Source organism: Triticum urartu, chromosome 3 (genome assembly GCF_003073215.2).
Source record: "Triticum urartu cultivar G1812 chromosome 3, Tu2.1, whole genome shotgun sequence".
NCBI lineage: Eukaryota > Viridiplantae > Streptophyta > Magnoliopsida > Poales > Poaceae > Triticum > Triticum urartu.
This window is the reverse complement of record NC_053024.1, coordinates 244,381,366-244,393,463: the sequence shown is the minus strand read 5'-3', so window position 1 is coordinate 244,393,463 and position 12,098 is coordinate 244,381,366. Positions and strand designations below refer to the sequence as shown.

Here is a 12,098-nt window from a genome sequence, read left to right as displayed (position 1 = left end):
GTTTGCTAGGGACTTTTTCTAGTCCCAACACAAAAAAGTCCCTGGAACCAAACACCCCCTCAGTATAAAATTGCACTAAGATGAGACACTTATTTGGGAACGGAAGGAGTATGTATTAACTCTACAGGATAAACCCATGGCCCACACCGCAGTGACACGGCTAGGATAAAACCATGGTCCATCTGTGTCGCTCAACAACCTCTGCAGTTTGCCCTCATTGCTCCGCTCCCCCACAAAAGTTAGGGGAATTTGGTTCCCCCCCCCCCCCCTTACTTTGGACTTTGACTATTTGCCACTCTTTACTTTGTATTTGATCTTTTGCCATCTTTTACTTTGCACTTTGATCTTTTGCCACTTTGTAACACAAAAACAATCTTTGCAAATGATAGAAGAAATGCATGCACAAATCAGAGGACAAGTATACCCTTATACCTCTTTGACTGAAACATAGATCAACCTCACCCCAAAAACGTGATGAACCCTAGCTGCTGCCTTGCTGCCCCCCCACACACACAAACCCTACCCCTGCTCCTCTCCGGCGGCCCTGCTGCCCTACTGCCTCGCCCCTCCTGCTTTCCTTGCCCCCCCCCCCTGCGTGCTGCTCCCTCGCATCTCGCACTCGCCTCGCTTCACGTGCTCAAAGTAGTTGAGCTGAAAGTTGAAATGCATGAAACCGTTGAACCATTGATCCAACTATGATGAAACATTCCCAGATTAGTCACACATACATGAGTGATTTTCTGTAATTTTTTCAATTTTTTCTAAGAACTTTTAAATTCCGGTCAAACTTTGGTCAAACTAGTTAAGCTGAATGTTGAAGTGTATAGAAACGTTGAACCATTGATAAAAAATTTATGAAACTTTCACATATTAGTCATTCATGCGTGAGTGATTTTCTGTAATTTTTTCATTTTTTTCTGAGAACTTTCAAATTTGGTCAGAATTTGCAGCTGAAATTCGAATTTCTCAAATTTTACCAGAATGGTCACACATATATGGTTGTTTATATGGATTTTTTTTCAATTTTTGCTGGGTTGTTCGAAAAAAAGTCCAAAAGTTGGGCAGCATTTTGGCTCAATTTGGACAGCATTTCCACTGTTTATGCACATATCATCCAAATCCTAACATATATTTCCAGAAAGACATTCATATCCATATCACACTTGAACTCAGTATAGAAAAATAAAGCATTTCACATGTCCATACATCATCTAACATAAGGTGTCAAGTCTGGCATATTACAACCAAAAACATAAGGAAACATTTGATGCATTGTTCCACACAAAGTAGGATGGCAAGTCTGGCAAACTATAACTAAAAGCATAGAGAACATAGAAGATCAAGCACAACACTAGCTCTTCCTTCTCTTCGGGGTCAACTTTCTAGCCCTTGAGCTCGAGGACATGTCATATGCAATCATGGTGTTCCCAACGGTTGTGGTAGGTTGCTGGGACGCCTCATCCGCCAACGCCATAGCCAACATCCTTCTTATCACAGGATTGGGACTGCCTTGAAGACTATGTGGCATAGTGATCATGTGCCTACTGGGACTGGCAACAACTTCAAATTGTGGTGCTGCATGTGTTTCCTCATCAGCCAACGCCGCAGCCATCAAATCTCTAGTGACAAGCAATAATCAAATAGGAATAGCACTGCAGCCTACGGGCATGAGCAGCAGCGGCAGTCACGGCCATGAGCAGCACCAAATTATTTTCATTTCAATTATCATGCAATACATTTTGATATCTATATTTAGTGTTGTCGATATTTCATATTCTTCTATAAACTTGGTCTAGCTTAGGACAAACACATAACTTGAAATAATTTGGAATGAAACATCAAAAAGGATATATGCATATGTAGGTTCTTTTCCTACTATATCAAGAATATAGTAATATAACAGTGTATATCAGATTAGTCCAAAAGTTAGCCGTGTAATCACAAGTTATCTTCTAACGAAACTGAAAGCACATGAATAAATAATCAGTACACCATTTATTTTCTTGGACCAACACTTCCCTGAGATCTCAATTCCAAATTTTATCAATCTTCTCACCTTGACGTATTCGCAAGTACAAAAGGGAGCAACAAATAGGAATAGTTATATTGTGAAAACACATGGGGTGAGAAGCAACAGCACTGGCCACACACGGCCACCACGGGCGACGAGCAGCAGTAGAGGCCATGAGCCGCTGCTGCTGCCCTGCTGCTCCCCGGATGCCCGCCTGCCACGCACGGCAACGAGCAGCAGCAGTGGCGGCGCGCACGGGCACGCAGGCGGCGGGGACGCATGGCCAGGAGCAGCAGATGCGGCGGCGGCGGCGCACGGGCAGGCGAGGGGCGGCAGCGGCGGAAAACGTGAGTGGAGGCGGTGGCCGGCGACGGGCGGCGGGCGGACAGGCGGTGGCCGGCAGCGGAGCAAAACGCGAGGGGCGGTGGCGGCGACAAGTAACCCTAACCCTAGGTGGCCAAGGGCCGGGGCGGGAAAGAAGACTCGCCTTCGCCGTCGTGGACCACCGGGGCCGTCGCCGTTGCCGTCGTTGACCACGGGGATCTCCTGGAGCTGGCTGCCGCCGTCTCCTACAGACGAGGAGGGGATGAGTTGCGAACGAACGAGTTCCTCGTCCTTGTTTCTGGTCAATCTGTTCGGGAGGGGCAAGTTTGTCATTATACGTGGGACCCATCTGACAGAGGGCAAAAGATCAAAGTGTAAAGTAAAAGATGGCAAAAGATCAAATACAAAGTAAAGAGTGGCAAATAGTGAAAGTCCAAAGTAATGGGGGGCAAAATACCAAATCCCCCCAAAAGTTAGCAGCCAAAGCGCCTCTTTTCCCACTCATCTTCTTCCCCTCGCCCCTATCTATCTATCCCCCCTACCCTGGCCCCTCCCCTCTCTCATGTCGCTACCAATCACTAGCGTCTCCCGAGCCCACCAGGACCCGACCCAGATCTTGCCGTTGGCAGCTCAACTCCCGTGTAGGTGAGCCGGCTACTCCCCTCCCACCCCCACCACCCGAGAGTACACGGCGCCTCTTCTTCAAAAGCCCTCCCTTTTTGTTTTCTCGGCGCTCCTCGGGGGTTTTGGTCCGCCGAGGAGGGGTTTGGTGCGCCCGGTACCGGAGAATCTTGGCGAGAAGTGCCTAGTTTCCGCTAGGCTGGTTGGTGGGAGGCGGGGGCCTGGTGCCGCGGCTTCAGCCATGGAGGCAGTCGCAATGTCGCCGTCCTCCGTCTCGTCCCACAACCTCGACGCCGCCTCCACCAGCGACGACATGCCGTCCTCGCAAGAGGGCCTCCTCTTCTCGGACAGCCTCAAGGTACTACGTTTCCCTGCGCCTCACCCTTCACATGGCTCCGAGGCGCAATCTTATGCTTCCCCTCCCATGGATCTAGGCGATGTTCTTGCGGAAACCGGTCTGCATTTCTCGATTGCGCGGCCGCGTTGCCGGAAAATCTGGCGGTGGGTCCAATTTTGGGGCGGCGATTGATTGTGGCCCCCCTATGTCCCTGTCAATCTTAAGATTTTGTTCCCATTTTGGTAGAGATAGAGAAGCGAACAGGGTAGGCACTGCAGTGACCTTTCCAAACTTAGTGTGCTCATAATTTCTGCTAGTAGTATTATGTTACTAAGTCCTTCTTTTTCCGTACCATGTAGTTGTATGTCTACTCTTCTATTGCTCACATAATTGGGTGCGCTACCCTGTAATGGCCCAACCTTTCTCTTGCTTTCCCCCAATTGAGCAAAAGCGCTACCGCATTATGATTTTAAAATGCGCGGTTTGTCGCAGTGGAATGGCCATTGGTACTGAGGCTGTTAGCAAATAAGCAGCACCCAAGGAGGTTGTCATGCATAGTTTGTAGTAGGGCCTCACGTATACGGTGGACTTTTGCTCATTTGAAGTTTGAACTGTAGCTTAGTTGCATGCCGGCACGCTTATTGGTCTGTTTATGTCAACCGTTAGCGTGCTGTTGTCATCTCTTGTCAAATTTGTCGCTATTCGAGGTAATGAAATTAGGATCCTTGTTAACGACGAAACCCCACATGGCTGCACCTTAGTTAATCATTGATGTTCCTCCCATATGGCATTTCTTATAGTATCCTCTATGCTGAGCTTAAATTATGTTTGTTTGCAGGACTTGAGGAATCTGCGGTCGCAGCTATACTCAGCGGCAGAATATTTTGAAGTATTCTACACAAACAACTCGCACAGATCTACGTACGGTCTTTTGTTTTGTTTAATTATTCAGCTCCGTGTCTACTATGCTGGTTAAACAGAAGGCTATCTCGTATCTTGCATCTCATTTGCACTTGTCTTCTGTAGGGTGGTGACGAGTTTAAAAGACTACGCAGTTGAGGCACTCGTTAGCACGGTTGACCATCTTGGCTTTGTGTCGTACAAGGTGGATAATCTCGTCAATGAAAAGGCTGACGAGGTTAATGAAACAGAATTTCGAGTATCATCGGTTGAACAGGTATTGTAATTGAATGCTGAATGAAGGGAAAACATTTTGTAAATCCTCTTTCTGTCTATGTTCTCTAACTTCATATAATTGAACAAATGTAAATGCTGCCATCTATGCCCCCATTTGAGTCTATGGCATTCCGCACAGATAACTTGGTTAATATGTCGCACAAGTCCTAAATGTGGCAACATTATTTCACATGGTTGTAGAGGGTAAAGATTTGCCAGCAGGCAATTGACCAGGAGGGAAGATCTCAACAGTCTCTTCTTATCAGGGCACCGCAGTACCACAGGCGTTACATATTACCAGGCAAATTCACTGCCTATTTTGTTTCTAGTGCTTTACATAATAACCTCCTTGTGCTATATAGATAATTGTTGTTCCGTTGTATAGGCGTAGATATAGTGGAATCCGCTATCCATCCAGTTTCAGAGCCCACACGGTACAGCAGGCAACATACGGGTCGCAAAATGCGCAAGTCTCAGTCTAGTAAGTTCACTGAATTTCTGAGTTCTGAGTTCTCTAGAGATTGCTGTGTCATTGATTTTTTTAATGGTTTATCTTTCAGCCATGTCCACTCCAGTTAGTAGGCAGACAACAATGAGGTAGGCAGACAACTCTCAGGACTGTGGTTTGCATGTTATTGTGGATCAAAGTGTTCATAAGAGCCCTTGACTGTTCTTTGTCAAAATAGACATAATACAGGCTTATTAAAACATGTTCTGTTGCAGGAGTGTCCGTTCACAGTCTCCAGCAGTTCGTGAAACACATCATCGATCACGATCCATGTCGCCGTCTCGAAAAGCGCGAGCTAAATCACCATCACCCCAAGTCGTGAACTTGAATCCGAAAGGTATAATAGTATTCTGACCTCACATTTGAACAAGCAAGTGCTGCATTCTTTGAATGCGCAGCTTCTGCTGAAGAGAACTTAACCGGACATTGCTTCACAGAAACAAGAGCAGGTTCGCCAATACCAACTGCTCCCAATCCCCTGGCGCGATCTGCTACAGTTGCAAGAAGACCACCTCTGGATCCAAAGCATTTTGTATGTTAACCAGAACCCAGCATTGTTGCTTTCTTTCTGTTTAACAGTGTATTATCCTGAAGCCAGTTTTTCTTCTCTCTAGTTTCTGACGTGATAACCCCTTGCAGAGACAAACCTCGATGCAGGTGCAGTCCGACTATGAACACCAGAAAGAGCGGGAGAAAAGATCGAGCAAAGGCAGGGGCTTCCTCAAGTCGCTGCTCACAAGACGCCGGTGGAGGAATGACGAGTCGCTCTACAATTACTTGGACGAGTACTGATCGCTGAAATGTCTTAGACCTTGTTCCTTGTTGACCAATCTCGTTCCTTCATACATATGATGTTCGAGATCTCAGACCAAATCTCATTCCTTCATACATATAGCTTGTGTGTCATTTCCATGTGTTTATAGATACAATGCAGACAGAAACACCACCAGTGGTGCTCATGGCGTTGCGCAAGCGCATGACGGATGAAGCAACCAAATACAGAGCAACTTCAGTACCATACCATCACCTACATCCATTTCCCGTTTCTGTGGCCTAGATCTTGATACCAAATACATGGTGGTCCTTCCAGTGTCATTTTCCTCTGTTTGCGCTGTTGGCGATCTTGTCGAGCAGAACTGTTTGGGCTGGTTTTGTGGCCTGTGTCAGTGGTAGCACAGTGGGCATGGATGACGACAAATGACGATGTCCCTAAACTAATACTTCCTCGTTCCTAAATATAAGGCTTTTTTAGACATTCCAATAACTGACTACGTATGGAATGAAATGAGTGAATATACACTCTAAAGTAGGTCTATATACATTGGTATGTAGTTTGTATTGAAATCTTTAAAAAGACTTATATTTAGGAAGGGGGAGTAGATCCACTGTAATCTTCTGTTTGTAAAATACTGTCTCTGTAAACTAATATAAGAGCACTTAGATCACTACTTAGTGATCTAAACGTTCTTATATTATTTTATAAAGTGAGTACTAAGAGAAATAGAGCTGTATGCATACAGTAATCCCAACATGGACACCTGCTAGGTCGCTGTGCGCATCCCAGTGACCCACTGCCCAGCTCCAACAGAGTAGGGAACACTTCTCCGAGCCCACTAGCCCCTTATTTTCTTCTTCTTTCCCTTCCGTGCGATCATATCGTTAGGTTCCACACGATGCGATGTCTTGTTTTAGGGAACCATGTTGGTTTACGTGTCAGCTAACTTTCCAGCCAAATTTTTTTTAGCACAGTACAAATCACAAACACTCATGCATACACACATGTACTCATTCCTATGAACGCATGAACGTACATCCTACTCCTACGAGCATCTTCAAGAGACTGAGTCGGCACATCATTTTGAGATTGACAAATCGTCACAGACACTTTTGTAGTCGACGGGAACGTCTCCTCCCACTAAACTCACATCGCCGATAGGTCTGAAATAAATCCACGAAACTACGAGCACCAATGTCAAGTTTGTGACTTCAACACTGATGGGTTAGGGATATCAATGTCAGCCAACCTTTGCTCATTGTGTGTTCTCCTTTCGAGGGCATTTTACCCTGGTCCATTTCACCTTCCATTTTCATCTTGAGTAGGCCCTCTTCGATTTACAGGATTCTTAAAACGTAGGAATAGAAAAAAAAAATACAGGATGAGAGTGGCATGCTCATTTGAATCCTGATATACAGATAGTGTTTGATGCCACAGGAAAAAGCAAAGGAATAGTAAAAAAAATGTTTGAGTTGATACTAGATTTCCTATGAAATGTATGGAAAATCCTATGAATCAAATGACCAATATAGAAAAAAAATTCTAAGGATTCTAGCCCTTCAAAAATCATATGAAAATCCTTTGATTCAAAACTTTAGTAGATATTTAAGCCAAATCCATCTAACAGACTGTGGTCCAAAATGGGGCGAGATTGCTTAGATCATCCTCCTTTTCAAGATGCAAGGCTTGTGTTCTCTAAATTGAGGACATTAAGCCACAGCTGGGACCTGTGGGCTCCTGTTAGCAAAAAGGTGTACTCACTTGGGCCATGTGTGTTCCATGGTGACCACTCTCCTCTCAGTTTACAACCGGGTCCACAGGCCTTACTGAGCCCATCAGGCATGCTGGTTCTTAGTCTAACCTATATATGGGCGGAAATCTGCACCTCTTTATGTTGGGCCTAGCCTATGTAATGCTAGTCTATCACAAATTCGCAATGATGCAGTTTCTTCACAAAAAAGGAACTCTGTTAGCACACCCTTTTTCTCAAGAAAAAAAAAACCTTCTATGTGGTGTCATCTTTCTGAACCGCTATAGGGAAAGAACAGTGGCGCAGTATATTAACTTCTCGTTCATATTCTAAAAAAAAATCTTGTTAACATCCACACATGTATAGTATCAGTATATCACGCACGCAGACCATATTGCGTAACAAAACGAATTCACACCTCGAATAGTCACCGCAATTTCATCTCCCGCGCCTGCAAAGTAACAGTCTATTTTATAAACTAGACAAACACGCTAGATATCTTTATCCAGTCCACTGAAGCGATATTATCATGCATGATCCTGATCGAGCACGGAATAGACCGCATCGATATGAACGTATAAACTACGCTGAAACTTCTGAAGGAGAACTATCGACCTATTAAGACAATCAGAGAAAGCAACAGCAATACTTTTTCTTGGCAAAATTAGTGGTTGAGGCCAATCATCAGCTGCCTCCCCCGGTTTCTTTCTTCCTAATATTTGTGGAGCATATGGATTGACCAGTATCTATTGGATTTATACATATCTTTTGGAATTATCCGGTTATCGATTTAGTAGTGTGACAACAAAAATCTTAAGATAAATATGCATTCTGTCATATTCATCAATTTTTATAATTCACATTTGACTCCCTCAGCAACTGAAAACCAAAAAGATCAGGGGGAGACAACCTGGCCAAAGTACAACTAGTTAAATATAACCAACTAACAAAATCAATGAAATTCACGTCATGTTCATAGGACTATTCAAGGTTATATATTTGGAACAATTACATTTCTGCCCCTAACTGGAACCCACTACTTAAATTTGCCCCTAATTTCAATGTGTGCTCAAATTTGCCCCTCTGCCGTTAGTTGCCCTTATAGAAATGCCCTTCTGCGCCGTTACCGTCCGGTCAAACAACTTTGACCATCTCAAAAAAAATAGTAAAAAAATCAAAAAAACCTGAAATTTTGTGGGATTGAAGCTACTCATGTGCGCAAGGCGCGTGCAAATTTTCATGCTATTTAGACATATCAGGAGCGCGTGGCAAAGGAAAACAATAAATCTGTACATCTTTGAATAGTAAATTTAAAAAAATAGCAAGAAAATTCAAAAACATATGAAATTTTTTGGCATCCAAGATGCTCGGGGGCACAAGGCGTGTGCAAAATTTTGTTATCAAATGACATGCGAGGAGCTCTCGCAGAAAAAACCAAAATAGTGTATTTTTACAAGTTTTTTTCTGAGACAAATTTTTTTTTCTCCACGAGCTCCTACAATGTCCAAACACAAAAAAAATTTGCACACACCTTCCACACCTAAGCATCTTGGATGCCAAAAGAATTCATATTTTTTTGAATTTTTTTGCTATTTTTTTGAATTTACGGTTCACACGCGTACATATTTACTATTTTTCCTTCGCCATGAGCTCCTAGAATGTCCAAACAACATGAAAATTTGCACGCACCTTGCGAACCTAAGTACCTTCGATCCCACAAAATTTTAGATTTTTTTGACTTTTTATGCTATTTTTTCGAGATGGTCAAAGCTGTTTGACCAGACGGTAACGACGCAGAAGGACATTTCTATAAGGGCAACTAACGGCAGAGGGGCAAATTTGAGCACACATTGAAATTAGGGGCAAATTTGAGTAGTGGGTTCCAGTTAGGGGCAGAAATGGAATTGTCCCTATATATTTATGCATTCCTATGTTCCCACACGGCACATCTGCATAGTATAATGGTGCAGAGGTAAAAGAAACCATTGACTTCTGTGCTATCAAGTTTAACTCTGGTTGAGAACGATCATTTGTGCTGAAGTAGCCAAAGTATACAAGGGGTGAGCCTGTTTCTTGTTCTTTACTTTATGAAAACAATATATATTGTTATTATTATTATTTTTATTTGAGTGAAGTTCAATTTTTAGCCCCTAGTTTCAAGTTTGTGACAACTTTTATCCAATTTAGCGGAAATTCTCAAATTTTACTCAATTTAGCGAAACTTGTGAGACAGATGGAGATATCTGTACAAAGATGGGTGTGTATATGGTCACGTATTCATAGTATAGCGAATTTCAACATCAATTTGAGGCCTTTTCCTCCCCAAACAAATTTGCAAATCATGAAGTGGATCAAAAGGACTCTGCTCTGGCTTTTGACATTCCTTTTTGAGATAAAAAGGAAATGTATTAGGACTTTGCTCATTTTCAACCATTGGATCAAATACTCACCATCTAGATGAGATGATACATAACACAACGAACATCACTTTGATACAGTAACACAGGACAATGATTATTGTGACCAACATTGGAATTGTGACCGGACGGATCTCGTCCTTTTACCCTTGATCCGATGGCCGTGAATGACTAAGTCGCCCCAGACTTGGCCATGACAAATGAGAATATATGTGCCGCTCCGCCACACCCTATGTGAAGATGGTATTCCTTCGTGTCGGATTCCTCTTCTATGGAGGATCTTGATTTGAGAGCAAAGAGCTGGTCATTTTTAATCGCTTTTCCTCATTTGAGGGCCTGTTCGCAAACCTCCGGCTAGATAAATATTTAAACCAACGCTTTGATTTCATGATCCACACTCTGTCAAGCCCTTCTCAGTGCTCCATCTTATATATGTGCTAAGGTTGTGAAGTAGGCAAAAATCTGATGTAGCAAGTTAATTAAGAGGAGAAAGAGAAGTTTGATGACCCTAGAAAGAAACTATGCTAGGCACATGTACCTAGATGAAAACATAATTACAATCTACAACTAATTAAATATAGGAAGCTTAGCCATAAGAAACTAAGAGCATCTCCAACAAATGCGCTACGGCACGGCGCACAATTTTTTTTACAGCGCCGAAATAGCCTTTTTGCACGCCGGACCACACAGTTGCTTCATCATGCGCTGAAAATTTGTACCGCGGCAAAATAGAGCGCGCGCCCAGCACACACAACATTTTGCATTCAATGTGAAACAAAAAGGATCAAACACACACAAAATAAATCGACAAAAAATAGTTCAAATATTATTACAACTCAAACAAATAATTAAACTACAATACAACAAATAGTTCATGACCAATACAACAAATAACAGTACAACAAACATACAACATCATGTGTTTTGTCGCCCATTCCATGCCCACCGCTCCTCGACTAGATCCTTCTCAAGTTTATCATGCGTTTCGGCACGTCAAATGGCATGATAGGAGGCAACAAAGCGGGCCACCCTCTCAACCCTCCACCGCACTCGCATGAGACGTCCCAACAACTCATACTAAGAATATTCCAAATCTTACCCACGCTCATTCTCGATGATCATGTTATGCATGATCACACAAGCGTTCATGATGTATCAAAGGATATTTTGATCCCAAAATCTAGCCGATCCTCTCACAATAGCAAATTAGGCTTGCAAAATTTCAAAAACTCTCTCCACATCTTTTCTAGCCGCCGCCTGAGCATTGTGGAAATCAACATTTTTCTTACCTTCCGGTTTTTTCAGCGGCTTCACAAATGTTTGCCACCTTTGGTAGATGCTATCCACAAGATAGTATCCATAGTTGTATGTATGGCCATTCGCTACAAACTGCTCCGGTGACAGTTCACCATTTGCAATCCTATTCATGAGTGGTGACCGTTGAACAACATTAATGTCGTTCAAAGATCCTGGCATTCCAAAAAGCATGCCAGATCCAAGTCTTCTGATCGGCCACCACTTCAAGGATTATAGTGGAACATTTTTTCTGGCCGTGGAATTGTCCATGCCATGCCTTAGGACAATTCTTCCAACTCCAATGCATACAATCTATTGAGCCAAGCATACCTGGGAACCCACGAGCTTTATTCATCTCCAAAAGCCTTGCGGCGTCTTCAGGATTGGGAGCTCTCAAATATTTAGACCAAACAGCTGCAGGATTCCAACCGCGAAGCGCTTGACACACATGATGGCTTGGCTCTCACATATGGCCAAGTGATAATCAACTAGATTCGTCGGAATACTGTATGCCAACATACGCAAAGCGGCGGTCATGTTTTGAAAGGTCATATGCCCGAGTTCTCCGCCGGCATTCCTCCTTTGCTAAAAAAACCGATCATGGCTCGCCACTCTCTCTGCAATGTGTTTGAACAGCTCGATGCTCATCCTAAAACGGCGCCGAAAGTAGGACTCGTGGTATGTGGGATTCTCCTCAAAATAGTTCCTCATCAATCTGTTGTGGGCATCGATCCTTTCCCTCCACAATTTCTGACGACCAAAAACCAAACCCATCATGCTTCGGCTTTTTGTTGATGTGCATAGCTAGGACCATTGCGAGGTCCTCCTCCTCTTGAAGATCAAATTCTTCATCGGAAGAATCGTGGGACGAACTCATCTACAA

The 12,098-nt window shown here is 43.4% G+C and overlaps 1 protein-coding gene across 1 annotated transcript; it reads left to right on the top strand.

Moving 5' to 3' along the window:
- Nucleotides 1–2,847: 2,847 nt before the first annotated feature.
- Nucleotides 2,848–5,897, top strand: LOC125543753 (probable protein ABIL3). Its single transcript, XM_048707218.1, has 9 exons — nt 2,848–3,314; nt 4,132–4,214; nt 4,320–4,470; nt 4,671–4,770; nt 4,855–4,950; nt 5,030–5,066; nt 5,193–5,314; nt 5,415–5,509; nt 5,617–5,897. Exons 1-9 carry the CDS (start codon nt 3,198–3,200, stop codon nt 5,767–5,769), a joined length of 954 nt encoding a protein of 317 aa, XP_048563175.1. The 5' UTR covers nt 2,848–3,197; the 3' UTR covers nt 5,770–5,897.
- Nucleotides 5,898–12,098: the final 6,201 nt, after the last annotated feature.